At 41.4% G+C, this 17,632-nt stretch overlaps 1 protein-coding gene and 1 long non-coding RNA gene across 7 annotated transcripts in view; one reads left to right on the top strand and one right to left on the bottom strand.

Annotated features, from left to right (window-relative positions):
- The window catches only part of LOC116693557 (uncharacterized), a 22,167-nt gene extending 18,503 nt beyond the window's left edge, over window positions 1-3,664 (bottom strand). The window contains exon 1 of the long non-coding RNA XR_004332952.1: window positions 3,652-3,664. This is a non-coding gene — a long non-coding RNA (uncharacterized LOC116693557). The remainder of the gene's footprint in view (window positions 1-3,651) is intronic.
- The window catches only part of LOC116693449 (C-myc promoter-binding protein), a 77,821-nt gene that overhangs the window by 10,060 nt on the left and 50,129 nt on the right, over window positions 1-17,632 (top strand). For all 6 annotated transcript variants that reach the window (XM_032522483.1, XM_032522466.1, XM_032522451.1 and 3 more), the window contains exons 2-4: window positions 9,767-10,097; window positions 13,335-13,581; window positions 16,008-16,077. In XM_032522483.1, coding sequence (XP_032378374.1) covers window positions 9,787-10,097; window positions 13,335-13,581; window positions 16,008-16,077 — 628 coding nt within the window. In that variant the 5' untranslated portion in view covers window positions 9,767-9,786. The remainder of the gene's footprint in view (window positions 1-9,766; window positions 10,098-13,334; window positions 13,582-16,007; window positions 16,078-17,632) is intronic.

Raw genomic sequence — 17,632 nt, 5'->3', positions numbered from 1 at the left:
TCGTTTCTCTATCGTCATCGTGTTAAACCCTCAATAGCGCGCCAGGTAGATGAGCCAGTTTGTGTACTTAAGCAGCAGTCTAGGTGATTCCAGGGAAAAACGCGGTTTTCTGTAGACATGGGCCAGTTACCGGTTTGAAGGTACACCGTGGTTTGAAAATGTCACTGTTTCCAAACCACTAAAATGTTCTGTTATACTGCTCCTGAGGTTTGAGCTGTTTTTTTGTTGTTGTTTTTTTGTTTTCACCCAGACATTTCAAAAATAATAAATTTATAGCTGTTATTGCACCACCGGGAAACCGTGATACTTTTAAGTTTATCAAACCGGCCCATGCCTAGTTATCTGTCATAAATATATTTCCTGCCGTACTAACAGTAAATATGCAAACTTTTCTAAGACACAAACGGCAAAGGCTGACCAAATGTCGTTACCCATTCCTGTGTTTTTGTGTTGTTTTGGGAGCTGGATGGTTCTAAGACGCAGCGATGTCACAACCAGAAATAACTCTATTCTATTTCACTCTGGTGTGTCTAAGGGCGTTTTCACACTTCCAGTTTGTTTGCTCTAGTCCAATCAGTTGATGAGTTTGTACATTTGGAGCATTTTCTCTTTTCAGTTTTGGTCAGTTTTACACAGAAAAACCCGAATATCTGCATTCATCACTGCAAACCCTGTGAGAATGTTCACTCCGTTGATCGGTCAGACGCCCGACGTCTGGGGCGAGAGCCAGAAAGTAAATACAGGTAGAAGGGCCTGTGTTCTGGACTAGTGTCTATTTCTATTAGAGATATCCCGCCAGCTGCTACTGCTACTACGCAAGCTGCTATGGTTTGTATTCTTTGGTGCATCACAGAATGCAAAGCAAACCTGGCTACATGAGCCGTTAAGCTCAAACTTGCCGAGTACACCTGATTTCGAGTTCGGATCACGTTTCCACCACAAACGAACCGTCCAGAGTGTTTTCCAGACCGAGACCACCTCCTCTAAAGTGTCTCGGCGCGGTTGTTTTCACCCGAATGTGATTACTATGTTCACACCTGCCCAAACAAATAGCACCCAAACAGGGCGACCTCAGTGATAGCATTCGCCCCATGAAGGCCAAGGCCCTGGCAGCGGCCTGGGTTTGAATGAATCAGAGAGGATTTAATAGGACAAAAAGCGCTGGTGTGAAAACAACCTAATAGGTTTGCCTGCAGTTTTATTTCTCTCAGTATTTGTTTGAATAGGTTTAATTACACATCAAGTGTACAGATTGCAGTAGGGCTGAGCAATATATCAATATTATGTTGATATGGTGATATGAGACTAGATATCGTCTTACATTTTGGATATTGGAATGTGACTGTAATAAGTTGAATGTTGTCATTCCTGGTTTTACAAGCTGCATTACAGTAAAATTGTCATTTTGTGAACTTACCAGACTGTTCTGTTATATTATTTGCCTTTACCCACCTCGTTAAAATTAAATCCACATTACTGATGATTTTATATCCAATTGTAAAAAATATTTTGTGAAAACACCAAATGAATTAACCCTACAATATCGCCGCAATATCGAGATATAGGTATTGGGTAAGAAATATTGTGATATTTGATTTTCTTTGTATTGCCCAGCCTTAGATTGCAGTGTTACATGGAAAAAGGTAAACTTATTTCTCTCAGAGGTCATCTTTCCTCCACAATGTTACATGACTCGATGCTGTTAAACACAAGGGCCAAACGCCCACCCCTCTGGGCTAACTAGAAGCAGATGTTTGGCTAGTGAGGCTTCCTACTGGCTTGTGTTTATGTTCTTGAGCACATTCCTTTTCACCTCCTCCACGTGTCTGCCCTGCTGTGGCTGTCTCTGTGCTGGATGTCTGGACAGCTGGAGCCTAGAGCAGCGACCGGGCCACTTGAGCCTCGCACGAGAGTCCCTTTGGTGAGTTTCATTGGCCCCCGGTCCTCATGAACCAGAGACAGCTGAAAATCGTTCCTCTGTCACGTTTGCTGAAACAAAAACCTTGTGGAAGCCACTGAAGGGTGGTTTGGTCTGGTCACCCTATGGAACTCCTGCTGTTGTTATACGTCAGCAAGTTTAGGCTGGGAAGCTTTGTCTACGGCTTTGGCACCAGGCCCTTCAGTTTAAAGTTTCTGGGCCTGTGGTGATTTTCCACTTTTCTCCCACATCACTTTCTACCCTGCGTGATTACTGAACTATCAGATCATTTGTGCATCCAGCTGTGCTGTGTCAGTATCTTTTAAAGCAAGCTAACCACATCATTAGGGGACTCTTAGTCAAATGCTGAATACAGCTGTACAAAGACAAATAGTCTTGGGTAAACCTTGTCTTCAGGCATTTGTGCTGAACAAACTTTTTAAATTTCATGAATGATTCAGAAACACATAAATATTATGCCTCAGGAACTCTGAAGGGCTTCAGTTCTATTAACCTTTTTAAAGGAGGCTTTTGGCCTGAGCACATCCTCTTTTACAGTATATGTTCACAAGGTTTTATGCTGGGAGGATTCGGTTGTGTGACTTCTCTCTGGGCGTTTACCTCAACACCAAGTCAAGCTTTCCCGTCCAGGTCTGTCTGCCAGGGGAGAAGTAGGGCAGCCAGAAAATTAAGATATTTTGGTTAGAACACTTAAGCTGTGATGCAGATTTCTTATGTGTCAGGCACGGTGTGAGTCACAGCTCTGCATCTTTTGGATGCAGTTCCTTGGAGGGAATCCGGTAATGATCTGTGCATGACTACATACACAATGGATGATGTGTTTCAGCTTGTTATGCCATCTCAGCACTTTGATGCACCTACATTCAAGGCTGTCTGGGTAAAAAAAACACATTTTTTTAATTTGTAAATCGGTAAGGTAATAGTTTCTGCACAGACTGAACATTTGTATGAATATGAAATGAATTGTTTTTTGGGTTTTGTCATTGTGGGGTCCGTTTCAAAAGCAGGTTTAGTGAAAACTCTGAGTTTGTTAACCATGAGATGATAAAAACTCTGGGTGTTTCAGAAAGGGAGGTTGACCAAACCTGAGAGAGGGGTAACTCCAGCCATAGACAGTTATAATATATGTATATGTGTGTGTGTGTGTGTGTGTGTGTGTAATCCTTATGTAACGTGTGCGACAATACCGCTGCTTTGGTTTGCTCTGTATTTTTAGCAGGCATGCCAGGGATGGGTATCATTCTTTGGCCAGTCATGTGGACCTGTGGCCGTCCTAACAGGGAGGTGACACTGCAGAGCTTTCCACTGCTTCGCCTCCATGGGACTGCAATAAATTAGGTCAACATCTTTTTTTTGTTGCAGTTTTATACAAAGTGAGGAGTTAACTGTACTTGCAGTGTTCCATGAAACTTCCCCTTAAATAGCGTCAGTTTTTTGGTCATTTAAGTCTCATGCAAAATCCCTCTGGGTCAGTAAAACTGCAGTCATTTGCAAGAAACGAGATAGCCGCAGTATTGGCCGACACCCTGTGTAATTCCACGCCTTCTTTTATTAGACATTGATGTTATGGTCTTTAGAAGGACTGCATATGCTTTTAATATGTTTTAAATGGAGAACAATTGAACTTAGATTGGCTTAGCCCTTTTGATGTGGTTGTCCTGCTTTTGACGAAACCACACATGTTGACCATTAGTTCCCGTCTTTCATTATACTTGTGAAATACAAGAATGTGACCCCAGGACCTCGTGCTTGCACACACGCAAAAGACTTTCATCAATGTCTCACCTCTTCTTCAGGCTATCTGCCAGCCTGTCAGCCTTTCCAGACGCATGCAGGCTTTTAATGGCAGAGAGTTTTGTAAGCACATGTGAAGGTGCAATAGGAATGTGTGTGTTTGTCCCACCACATCTCATCTCCTGTTTTACTTGCTGTTGTTTTCCTCGTGCCACAGTTATTCTGGAACTCCACCCAAAAGCAGACACAATGTTGATTAAAGTTAGAATTATTACACAAAAACAATCCATGTTCTGGATTGGTAGGATAATGGGTTTAGTTGTGAAGATGTGAAGCGAAGCTAAGGCATCTTAGTTTCAATTTATATGTGTGCTGCAATGAATCTGTTTTCATTTGAAATGAGAGAGGACTTGCTTTTTGTATTTTGTGTATTTTGTATTGTGTTCAGTCCTGAATAAACATTTCTGAAATAGAAGTATGCACATCTCCTACATCCTGTCCTCTGGGTGTTGTACCAATATGTTGTAATGCAAGTGTCCCAGAAACATGTATTAGTCTGTGCTGTGTGTTGGACAGGAAGTTGAGTGTACACTGTGGTCTTGGAGTCAGGATGCGGTGCAGATGTGCAGCCCGTAGAGGTCAATGTGGTAAATCTTAGTTTAACAATTTACACAGCTGATAACAACAGGAGCACTGCCAGTATAGATTTGATATACTGTGTATGTGATTAGCCCTGGTGCAATATGAGGAAGAGACGGACCAGAGGCTATTGGTCCACCTCACTCATCTCACTTCTTCTTCCTCATCAGGGCTGACCCGACATCACTACGCTCACTACGACTACGTCTTTTTTCTCATGGGGTTCTCACAGTGACAGAATTGATGAGCTGAGATGCATTTGCAATGCGAGTGTAAGAGCCAAAACACGGTGTTTTCTCACCATCTGTCAATAGCTGGATGAGGAAGCCAAAGAAAGAAACACAAGTCGCTCTTTGTTTGGAGATAATCTTGGCTCGTCGTTGACCCTGCAAAGATCATTTCATTAAACCAATAAAAACCCAGCTTTAGCTAGATTTATGCAAACAAAACTATTTTCTCCACCAAATGTTCAAAACAGCTAACAATGGTTGGGTGATAACTAATGAATTGGCGAATGACGATGTCCACAGTGAGGTGTGGATGGGTGATGTGTTAGAATTCAAATTTGATATGAATTTATTTTATATTCAGGCATCTTGCTCCCAGTGCGCTCCTCTCTATTGTGCTGCTTGATCGAGTGCTGAGGACTCAGGCTGCCGACGCGGGCTGCATGAGTCATCCAGATGGAAACTTGAAATCAAAGGCACAAAATCAAAACCCACTACAGGAGCTATATCCACCATTATCTATTGTTTCATTGTCACAACAAAACAGAGGAACATCAAAATATATTAAAGAAAAATTTATAAAAATACAAACTCAAGATATGATATGAAGAAAAACACAGTAACAAAAAATTATCAGTGTTGCCAACAGGAACATTGTAGAGCGCCCTCTGGTGGACAAACTATACAACACCATCACTCATAACATGGTTGACCGTCCGTTTTTATTTTTTAAATATTCATTTATCAGAATCATTAATTTGTCATTCTAAATTATTTAGTTTTTTTTAAGATTTATTTATTTTTGGGGCCTTTTCCCTTTTATTTCAGAGTGACAGTGGAAAGACAGGAAAGGTGGGAGAGAGATGGTTGATGACATGCAGCAAAGGGCCGCAGGTCGGACTCAAACCCGGGCCGCTGCAGAGCCCTCAGCCTACATGGGGAGCACGCTCTTACTGGTTGAGCCAGAGGTCACCTCATTATAAGTGATTCTGATGAATGACTATTTAAAAAAGAAAAAACAAATTGGCAATTTATTGGCTACAAAATGTGTAGAAGGACACTTTCACCTGAAATGTTTTCAACTCTGCGGCTGATCAAAGACCAAAAATGACATTGGTATGCATATGGAGGAGATTCACTGGTTGGCATAGAGAGGTATTGTCACTTTGATCTATTCTTGACTCTCTGATGGCGAGGAGAGTAAAATGAGGCGATAACAGTGGTTTATGTAGCTGTGGTGGTGGCTGAGGTTCTGTCACACAGACTGGAGTTGGCAGCTTTTTTACCTTTCCCCTGATCCAGCGCATTTAGACCGGCTAACACACCCTGCTTATTAAGGCCCTCTTCCCACACCCTCTTACTGCATATGGTTGGAATCATAGACTTTGTCCAGTTGAATCATTCAGAATTAAATTAGAATCTGTTTGCAGTGAAACGGTTATACAGCCGTCTGTGCACCATTCTGCTTTGTTTGAAAACTTAGACTTGTTTGAATTGTGTCCTGTTACTAGCATCCAGTCTGCATACTTGCTGTGCAGGTACACATTTCCCACACTTCCTGATTTCAGCTGTCATGAACCCAATGGGTTCTTGTGTTTTTGCACAACTGAGCAGGAGAAGAGCGAGAGCACTGGTAGGGGTAAAGTTTCATCTGAACCCACAGAGACAAACTCGTGTCCCGCAGGCTCGAGTGTCAAGAGGTAGCGTGATGAATCTGGTCACTGAGGCCGACTAAGACTTTACACCACAACACCCAGAGGCTGCCAAAGAAAGAAAGTCAGCTGTAAAACAGAATTGGTTCACACTATTTCTTTGTTCCTTTTATGCAAAGTAAAGACCTGCATTGTCAAGATTAGGGCTGCACGATTATGGCCAAAATGATAATCATGATTATTTTGATCAATAGTGAGATCACGATTAATTGTCACGATTAGGCTATTTGTTGATTTTAACCAAAACAAGTTTTATATTCACATAGGCCATTTATAACTGCTTTCACATCCATAATATGCTACGTTCTTCTGTCTTAAGTTGTATGTTGTATACAGCTGCAACACATGTAAATGAAAATTAGCTATCTAAAATAAATAGACTACGATGTTTATTAAAAAAAAAAATGTATCTCTGAGAAAACTCCTTCACTTATTTTCAACGATAACTGATTAAAAGAGCTAGGGAGAGAGAGGGAGTGCAATGGACGTATATGCTACTCACAGAGAGACGGCTGACTCATTATGAATGGGTCCAGCACGGGTCGAATGGCGGGTCAGCAGAGGTACACACGTTGTGTGTATGAAATGTCTGTACCGTCACTGCGCAGCATTTTTATGAACCATGATATTCTGGCCATGGGTCACATCTCTTGCCCAGGTCCAGCAGACTCAGTCTCACACACTATTACTCTACAAACTGAAGTTAGTTTCATTCAATAACTTCTTCTGTGTTTTTCCTCGTGGCGGATGCGACAGCAAAGTTACCAGCGGGAAAAATAATGGTACAAATACAGGTTTGCCTCTCATGCTTAACAATATACAGCTGTGTTAATAACAATTAAAACTGTGGACAAATGTCAGAAGTGTGGACCGTCGGCCGCTGTGTCTCTCCATGTTGCTGGGGAGTCGTGTTTGAGTTAATGGGGGCGGGGCTGCGTGGTCTGAAATACAACACAGACGGGAAAAAATGTTGCGTTTACTAGTAAACTGGTAAACCTAATGACCAACGAATGACCAACTGCTGTCTGTTGTGGAATTTTCTTCACGTTACTCTGTTCTCTGTGACTCTGTCCTCTGGGGGTTTGCAAAAAAACCAAAATGGAGCGTTCTATGAAATGACGCATTTAAAATATCGCTCTATCACGCAAATTTGATCGAATGCAAATTACAAAACCGATTTTGGGGGACAGTAGTTACCGTATTTTCCGGACTATAAGTCACACTTTTTTTCATAGTCTGGCTGGTCCTGCGACTTAAAGTCTGGCGCAACTTATATATCAAAATATATATAATTTGACATGTTTTTAAATGTTAATTTATACTCAAAACATTACCGGCTACAGCCGCGAGAGGGCATTCTAGGCTTGTGACAACTATATGCTGCTCCTAAAGACAACTGAGAAAGACTGAACACAAAAATCCTATTCTGTAGATCACAAACTGCATGTAGTAAAATACGCAGCCGAAAACGGTAATCGAGCAGGAGAAAGAAAGTTTGGAGTGAGTGAGAAACTTGCGAGGGACTGGCAAAAAGGTTACTCTTACTGCAATGAAGAAAACAAAGGAAGCTAACGTGCTGCCTGGAGAGGCTTGTCAACGGTACATTTCTAATTAAATGCGACTTATAGTCAAGTGCAACTTGTGTTTTTTTTCCTCTTCATGGCGCATTTTTGACTGATGCGACTTATACTCCAGAGCGACCTATAGCCTGGAAAATACGGTAGAAGAACTGTTTAGAAGTGGACTGTTCCTGTAACTACTTGGTCAGAAAGAGGCTAATGTTTGTACCTGAAAGTTATTGGGTAGAAAATGGTAAAGGAGAACCATTTTTACAGTTTACAGTTTTGAGTTGTCATTTATACATAAGCAGCCTTGTGGGTTGCAGTAAGTGATCTAGGGAACTGATTTATTTTTCTTCTTTGTGTTCTTGGAGAGGAAAATGTAGCTTTTCTTTGATCAGTAAGAAAGTGAACACACTGATCGAAGCAGTACAAAAGTCTGGTGTAGGCATGGGCCGGTATGAGATTCTGACGGTATGAAATTTCACGGTATTACAATTATAGCTATAAATTAACTTTGTATTTGATTTTCAAACACACTGCACACTGGCAGTGGGGAGAGATTTCTAAACTGCACTAATTGTTCTTTAAGACTTATAAAAAAAAACATATCTTAGGAAGTATGACAAAATATTATCGTGGTTTTGAAACGGCTACTTTTTTTAAATACCTTGAAACCGTAACCGGCCCGTGCCTAGTCTGGTGCGACTCTATTATTGACTAATATTATAACTTGACATAAGTTGTACATTTACTGGTACAAATCCCTTGGTAATGCAAACGGTTTTCAACTTGTTATACTTGAAATTGCCTTACAATAGAACAATCCCCTTAAAAATCAAATCAAGGAGGCAAAAAAAACCTGCCCTTTTCAAAAGTGGCAGCCAACAAAAGCAAAGCCTCCAGTGGCTGCTCTTTATAGATATCTCATAGTTTCTCCTCACACCATTAATTCTTTGCCCCAAAGACACAACTGAGTTTTGCCTGAGACTTTTCCCTTAGCGGTCCTGACCTTTCTTGAAATGGCACTGTGATCATGACAGAGCAAGCTGGATCAATCGCTGGACTTTACAAACTATCCTCACAAGGTGGTAAACATGTTTGTTTAGTTGTTTGGAGATTCACCGTATGAACGGTTGCCCGACTGAAATGCTTAGGCTTGAGGCTTATTTTTGACAATATATGAGCACAGTTGTGATAATGAAGCGTGAAAAACACCCATTCAGCAGCTTTTGATTATACGCAGATTTTATTCAACCATATCATTGAAAAATGATAAGGTTGAAAAAATGTATTACTTAAGCCTGTGCTTCTTCAGAAAGTGAAGCTAGTGTTGTGCAGTCAGGACATGCCCTTCTTAGGACAGATTAAGGAAAATACTGTTTGGAATTTTATCAACCTGCTTTATAGGCTCCATGTTATCAGAAAGCTTCTAATAAGCAGTTTTTTTTTAAATGTGGACCGACCTGTAATTGAGGGAGAATGTCAAGTGTGAGAAATACCTCACTACTCCCTTTTTTAAAATGCACCCTCAGGCCTGTGTAGCCAGCCAGGCTTTAACTGTGCTGTTTCAGTTTTTACAATTAGAGAGAGGTTCAAAACCCTCAACACCAACAAATGCTCTATCCTGTTAGGAGCAATGTGTTGTGAGAAAGCTGGACCTTTAGCAAGGCAATCTGGTCAAAGACCATCAGCTATTTGCCTAAACTGAAAATGGCTGTCACGACAGAATCATAGCCCAACTCCTCCTCACAGTGGACCCTCGCTTTTCTTTTGCCCTTCTTCTGACCCTTCCCCTTAGTAAGATTTATAACTGTCAGACTTTATTTTACTGCCATAGCAAGGACGCAAGAACGTTCTGTACCTGCTACCACACTGAAAATCAATCTCCCCTCTCTTCCTCTCCCTCTCTCCCTTTCAATGTCTCTCTGTCTCTCTTCCTCTGTCACCGTGCAGGCTGCCGGCGGGGATGGGAGATGATGGAGGACAAAGGCCCTCGTGTAGCCGACTACTTTGTGGTGGCCGGTCTGACGGACTGTTCCAAGCCGTTGGACCAGGAAATCCACTTTGACGACGCCTGCCACAAGACGGCCAAGCCAAAGGCGCCCATCACGGATGTGGCGGTGGTGATCCGCTCGACGGGCGAGGAGGTGCCGCCAGGGTTCACCTGCGTAGAGGAAACACCAACAGGCCATTCAGCTGATCTTAACAACGGCGGCCTCATGGCACCCCAGATCTTCGTGTGCTACAGGAGAGGTCGAGACAAGCCGCCACTCACTGATCTGGGGTAAGGACCAGAGGAGTTTACTGCCACACAGTGATGCTTTGAGCCAGATGCTGACAAGAATATGCTCACAATGACGATGTTCACATACTGATTTTAAGCATGTTGTACTTAAAATGTTAGCATGTTGTTTATGTATTGCAACATTTTGCTGTGTCGATTACTTCATTAATTAGTGTCATTCCTTGTAACAATCAGCTGCTGCTCTCAGCAAACATTGTGGCTGCTGTTGTTTCTAGAACTCTCAGCATTGTACTTACTATGAGACTCTGCCCGCATTTCCTTAGCATTGTAAGTGATAAAGTTCAGTTTGTGGCTAAAAACTGGTTCATATCATGTTGGTTCTAAAAGGCTAAAGCACTCTGTTCTCCCTGTGCAGCAGTTTTCCACAGCAGCCACTTTCCGTCTGCTGGCAGCCGTTCCCCATTGTAATTTTGCAACAAAAAGTGGAATAGTGTGAAGCGCTGTTACAGGTGTCCACCTCAGCAACATCTTTTGAACTAGGGGAATTCAATACCATTTATTCAGTCTTCTCACACCTCTGGCTGGCAGGAGGCAGGTGGTGACGTTGCTAAGGAGGCTCACACCGCCTCACGCCTCTGACACTACAGTGTGCAGTGCTTATCAGGCACTGACACAGAGGCTCTGCTCAGACACTATCAGCAGCTTTTGTGTGCTGATAGCCCAGAGGGGCTGCACTTTTCCAGACAGTGGGAGGACTAATGGGAAGCTGTGCGTGTGCGTGTGCGTGTGCTTGTGCGTGTGTGTGCAGAATCAGATTAACGTGCATTTTTACATATTGCTACATGTGACAGTGACTTGTTGCTTAGACTGTGAAGGGAATCACTAGTGTTATCTGTGACCAGTCATATTTATATCAATTTAGCTTTGTTAAATATTGAGGACTAGAAGGAAATATGAGGATCATTGACATTAAGCAGAGGCGGTAAGCCAGCCAAACACTGACACATTCTTGTGATTGCTTAAGTTTGAATCTGACAGCCTTAACAATAGGCTCACTCATTTTATCGTGCAAAATAGCATTTCTGCTCTTTACTCCTGAAGGTTAATGTTTCATAAGTGTTATTTAGTTATTTTTTATACAGAGGTGTGCCTCCTCAGCTTAAATAACCTCCTTTAGAAAATACTGCACAAAACTATTCAACCTCTTGACCTTCTCACACACTCACTCTACCTGTTTGGAGAGGCATTAAAGGTCTAATTTACCAAGCACAAGGGCCAGTTTAAAGCCATGGTTGCCGCAGTGTTGCAGGCGGTGCATGAGCCATAATGGAACTCGGCGTGCTCTGCGCTTTCCATTTCAACATGGTCGGTTAGGACGAATTGGTGGCTCTGTCACTGGTCAGATGGGTAGGACCGTGAGCAGAGCAGAATCACCACAGTGATGAGAGCCTGAAATAAAAAAATCACCCAGTTGACCACTTTAAATTCTGTTCTCTTTTCAGCTTTTAGAAAGTGCCACAAAATGCCTGTTGAGATCCACTTAAAACATTAATGGAGGATAAGTGCATAATGGAAGCACAATGTGGGATTTTTTTTCTAAATTTACTGCTAGTGTTAGTCTGCACCTCTGAGTACTTGTCCACTAAGTGGTTTGTGTGAGTGTCCCCTGGTGCCTTATTACAATGCTGTACTGGGTTAATAAGTTTTGACTGACAGTGGACTCCTATATTCATATATTGCATGAGAACTATCAGATGCAACAAATCCCACATTTGGTGGGATTTTAGAAGGGCTGTCAATCCATTAAAAACTAATCTAATTAATTACATACTCTGTGCACAATGAATCTAAATTAATCGCAAACATAATTTTTGCTGTGAAAGTATTTTAAATATTACAATTCAAATGAATCAATGAATAATCAGCATTAGTGACATTAAAGTTCAAAAACTCTGTTTATTATTATTTTCACTGTTCAAATAATGGCCATAACAATCAACAATATGACCTAATATGCTGAGGAAATGCATTCAAAAGTCCTTCAGGAAGGATTTTTATAAGTAAATGTTCCAATCAATGATCCAGGCTGCGCATTCCCGTCTCCCTCCTTCATTTTACTGTAGAATGGCAACTAGAACGTCTTCGGGTCAAAGGTCAGTATGGAATGGATTAATCTGCAGTTTTTTTTTAACGCGTTATTTTTTCTCAGATAAATTAATCGAAATTAACACGTTATTTTGACAGCCCTATATTTTAGGGTAAAAATGAAATTAATTGTCATTAAAAAAAATCTTCTATGGAGAATTTTAATGTCAAGGGATCATCCTGGTTAAATAGATTTTTTTATATAAATGACCTCCTCAGCACAATACTCTCTATTATACAAAGAATTGTGTTCTAAATTCAATTTGCAACAATAGCAAAAGTACATTAAGGTCAAAGTGTGATATATTTTAAAGCATGGTCAATACTGTACATAAGCAAGGGACAGTGATTAATTAGTGTATAGAGCACTCACCAAACTTTATGTCTGTCACTTTCCACAGCAAAGCCCACATACAAATGATAAAGTGTGTAATATTTTACCCTGTGATTAATCTGTCAGTTTGTGTTTGAAAGCAGCCGGAGCTCCTCACTTGGCTCGTCGTTTCCTCTGTTTTTGTGAGCTGCCATGTTGCCGTTACCGGACACTGAATGTGGCATTTGCATGCTACATAGATGCCAAACTGTCATTCTTTCACCAGCTAGTATAATCCCGAGTTACAAAGAAACTAAAATGCCTGATGACTTACTGTAAGTGAAACCAGAGAATTTGCAGTGTAACTTTCACTTCAATTTTCACTTGTGTGTCAAAAAGTTGATTGCTCCTTTATCTCATAGTGTATGTTGTTGTTGCGGTGTAGACTCCTTTAAGTTTGGCCATAGTTATTGAGTTCAAAAGTGAATTGGAGCTTGAAGTTAAGGAGACATCTGTGCACTCTGCCTCCCACTTTATAAGCTCATATATATGTTGTTTTTTCATGAATTGCATAAATTCTGCTTTGCCGAGATGATGTGCAAAGCAGACATTAAGCCCAATCATCTCCATTCTGTCAGCCACTGAAAACTGGGATGAATGCCCAATGCTAGACTTAAAAGGGAAGCTCCACCTAATTGGCCCAATGAGATCATGACTGCATATTGTATTGATTAATCCCAGGCGGTGATTACACTAATAACTACTCGCTGATGTGGAGTTTTGTTTGGCTGATTGCTGTGTTGCGCCTCCTCCCACAGCGTGCTGTATGAGTGGAAGGAGCGGCTGAAGCAGGGCTGTCACCTGATCCAGACCACACCCTCCGGTCGTCCAGCCAACATCAGCGGCAATTCCTCCCAGCGCATCTACATCACCTACCGACGGGCACCTGAGAGCCAGCCGCACTCCGCCCTCGCCGTCACGGACATCTGCATCATTATCCCGAGCAAGGGCGAGACTCCCCCGCACACCTTCTGCAAGGTGGAGAAGAATCTCAACAGCAGCATGGTGAGAGAGATGCTGGTGGACAGGAAACTCCTAATTATTGTTAACATGCTGCTTTTCACAATGTCCTTTTTACATTTAAATTGACAAGGTGTTTCTTGGTCAAGTCCGGGCATTTCTAGCGTCTCCAATGGAGTTTTGATACATCAAAAGTAAACGTCACATTTTGGTATCATTTTCTCAGAGACAAAAAGCAATGTCTTCTTTCTGGAGTCCCCCGTTTGCAACCAGATCCCCCAGTCGGAGCTGGTTAATGTTCCTCGGTAAAAGGAAAGTTTGGGGACGAAGATGGATGGATGGATGGACACCATGACATTTTGATTTCTGCAGACTTCATTGCTCATCCTGTCAGAGCCTTGTCTGAAATTCAAAATGTCAAGATATTTGATGAAGATATTTTTAGCCAGACGTCTTGAATCCTCAACTCTATACCGCCAATGCCTCACTTTTCTCAAATCCTTCTCCACACGCTTCAAAGGAGAGAGAATTAAATTGGGGATATGAGCTTCAGAAATACAGTCAGCACATAAAGATGACATTAAGCTTCATGGCCACGAGTAAGCCTTATAAACACAAAAATACTTTCTTTCAGTCAAAGATTTAAAATGATGGAGTTACGTTGAAAGAAATGAAGAGCAGAGCTTCTCTGTGGACAGGGAAGGGCAGATAAATGAAAAATAGACTGCATCCCACCTGCTACTTCTTTTTTCCAGTTAACTGTGGTTTTTATGCTGTAAGGAGAGAGATTTCTCCCCCTAGGTGACTCACGCGAACTGGCTAGTGCATCCAGTTATGGAAAATGGTCTAAAATCACCGTGCTTTGCCTCAGGAAGTTTTTTTTTATATGTCACGTGTGTTTATACGGTTCCACTTTCTTTTTGATGAGGGAAGTCCCTCGAGATTTATGGCCTCTGCTCTTGTGATTGGTTTAATCCTCACTAAGTATTTGTGCTGAAAAATATCTCTTTCCGTCCATTGCCCATCATCCCGTCATAAAACCCGTCAACACACACATACACATACACTCACACACAGAGTCCTTGCTGCATGCAGTGTGCTCTGCATCTGGCATTTCATATAACCAGTTGACCCCCCTTGAGAAACTGTGTGTTTGTGTGTGTGGCTGCATTTGTCTTTAAACAGGAAGTGATTAGAAAGTCTTCATACTGTATGCATTAAATCGACAGAGTCATGTGATGCATGCAGGAGAAGTTGTGGCTCCTATAATAAAATTGGGATTCAGCTACCCTAATTTTTCAATCTGGCTAATGTAGGAGCTGTGAGGATCATTTTAATATTTCAGCACAGCTCTGGGTGCGTACTTTATCTCTAGCCCTGGGTTTTTAAAGATTTATTGCAAATCTTTGTTGCCATAGATAGACCATCTTTCCATTACAGTAATATACTAGTAGACTAATTGTCACAAACAAGACGTGCATGCTAATGGCTTAGTTACTAGATGCAAATGTCTGAATTTAGTTGGACTTTTGGTTGGGATGTGTAGGTCTAAACTGTTGGAAGGGTAATACATTTTTGTATAGTAGTTTCTACTTTATTGATAATTACACTGACTGGCTTTATGGGGACATTTTAATTGAGGCCAAATGATGAATGATTATAGGCTGCACTTATGCAGTGCTTTTCTGCCTTAGTGGACATAGAGCTTTGCAATAAACCTCTCATTTACACTCACACACTCACTCACTCGGTTATACTGGCCCATGACACTGTGGCACGTGACATCGTGGCGTGAGCGCCCCCGCTACTTGCATCCTCGGAGATGTCTATGGTCAACGCATTGTTTGTTGCAGCATCATACGAAACACCAGGGGAGCGTGGGAACCATAGACTATTAATGGAACAAGATAATCTTTGTATAAGTAAGAGAGTGGAAGTAAACGAAAGCAGGCTGCCTTTTATGTTTGCGGTATCAACCTGACGTCATCTCCAAATCAAAATTAATGTCTGCCTCTAACATTGTTAAGAACACTCTCTTTCTATAAGGGCCGTTTTTTAGCTTTGACAAAACGATGTCTTATGTTTTTCCACACTCTTCAGCAAAATGCTTTTCTCCATGTGGTGTATCCCTCAGATCACATATTTAAGGCCATCTGACTCCCTATGGTCTGTACATGAACATGGCCTGCTTGGCCAGTCTTCTCACTCGACCATTTTGAACTGAAAACGCAGTGCGCGCCAAGATACAAATATTCAGAGGTGCACGACCACGCCCCGCTACTTGCGGAGCCTTCGTGCTGGAAACGACATACTGCCGGGCACACTGCTGCCACCATAAACCTAGCTTCACACAGATGGTGGCGGAGGAGCTATGGATGGTTCCCAGAACCATCATGCTGACTTTCATCAAAATCAATTTATCATTTCATTTTGTTAAATGCTAAGTTTTCCCGGTGTGCTCTTGTTTTCAGTGGGGCTCCTCGGTCTACCTGTGTTATAAGAAGTCTGTGGCCAAAACCAACACAATAGCCTATAAAGCAGGTAAGTTTACCTAATCCCATAACTACCGGTGCACACAGATCCAAATACTGATGTGCACCTCCTGTTCCCTGTGTAACCAATACTTTCTCTTGCGCTTATCACTTATTCTACTTTCGTGAGAAAACAAACTTGTCAGAGAATGTGAGAATGATTGTAGATGTATTTGGAAAGTTGTACTAAAAAAAACTAAGACAAGTTGTACTGAAAGTAAGCTCATTTTGAAGTGAAATTTTTTTATTGCAATGAACATATTGCCTGTTTCCCTATGTGTTGCAGGTTGTGTGTTGTTGTAGCAATGTCTGTAGAGAGGAGGCTCTGCTGCAGAGTAAACTGGCTGCATGAGGACATTCTGCTACAGCTGTGCTTGCAAGTTCAGGCTTGTTGAAGCATGTTGATGCCTCACAGTTGGAATACGATAAGCCTCTGCATGCCAATATCCTTCTCCCTTAAAGGGTTAAATGGTTGCTATATGTTTACTGGTAATATGAGGCTTATTTTACATGAAATCTTTGTGACATTTCGGTACCAAAAACAGCTGACCGAAGATTGTCATTTTCCGATAACACTGTTGGCTCTGTGTGGTTGTGTTTGGCTCAGCTTCACATTGGCTGGCTGATGTTTTGTTGTACATATCTTGAAATGTGCAGCAGACTGTGAATGGAGCGATCCTATCTGTTTCTCACTTTGGATAAGCCAGCTCTCAGAAATTAAACAGAAAAATCCACCATGCTTCAAGCTTTGAGATTTGGAAACAAACATGAACATCTGCAACATCTGACTTTATTTATAGACTAACGTGACAGTTTGATCCAGAACTGAACAAACTAAGTTTGTTTTGCTGGTGGACTGACATTGGAAATTGTCAGACGCTATAACTGCTGTGATGCTGTACATTGGAGATTTGTTGCACAAATGACTATGTATGTCGTAGCATCAGTCTCTATTCAAATATACCTAGTGTGGACATTATAGTAGCCTAATATTTAGTGAGAAGAACTTTCAGGAACCTCCTGAATTGATACTATGTTAATTCTCAAAGTTTCATTAATTAGTTTATTAATATATGAACTTATTCTAAAATCAAACAACTACAGTCTGTAATGTGAATGGAGTCACTTGCACATTCCATTCCATGAGAATTGTCATTGACTTTGCTGCTCTATGGAGTTTATTAACCCTATTTGGCTTATTGTTTTGCTTTTACAGCACAGTTTTGATTCAGTCTCAGTGCTATTATCATTTCTATTTCCACCAGCCTCAGGCAACTGTTTTTTTCTTAGGAGATTGTGGAGATCAAACCAGAGTTAAGAGGATAGTGAATATTACATCAGGTTGACACAAACATCTACTTTCCAACATAATAAGTGTGTTTGGGCCAAATAAAGGAAATATTCAGAGCTCAAGGAGGCAAAATGAATCTGCCAAATATTCCACGTAGATTTAAACTTTGGTGGACTCTGAATACCTTTTTTAAAAAGAGCCGGAGAGGCCAAAACAGATGAGGCTATTTTAGTTTATTAGCTGTGTTGCACCATACACTTTTATTTAACCTCCT

This window comes from Etheostoma spectabile, chromosome 1, assembly GCF_008692095.1.
Source record: "Etheostoma spectabile isolate EspeVRDwgs_2016 chromosome 1, UIUC_Espe_1.0, whole genome shotgun sequence".
NCBI classification, from domain to species: domain Eukaryota; kingdom Metazoa; phylum Chordata; class Actinopteri; order Perciformes; family Percidae; genus Etheostoma; species Etheostoma spectabile.
This window is presented reverse-complemented; position numbering and strand designations above follow the sequence as displayed.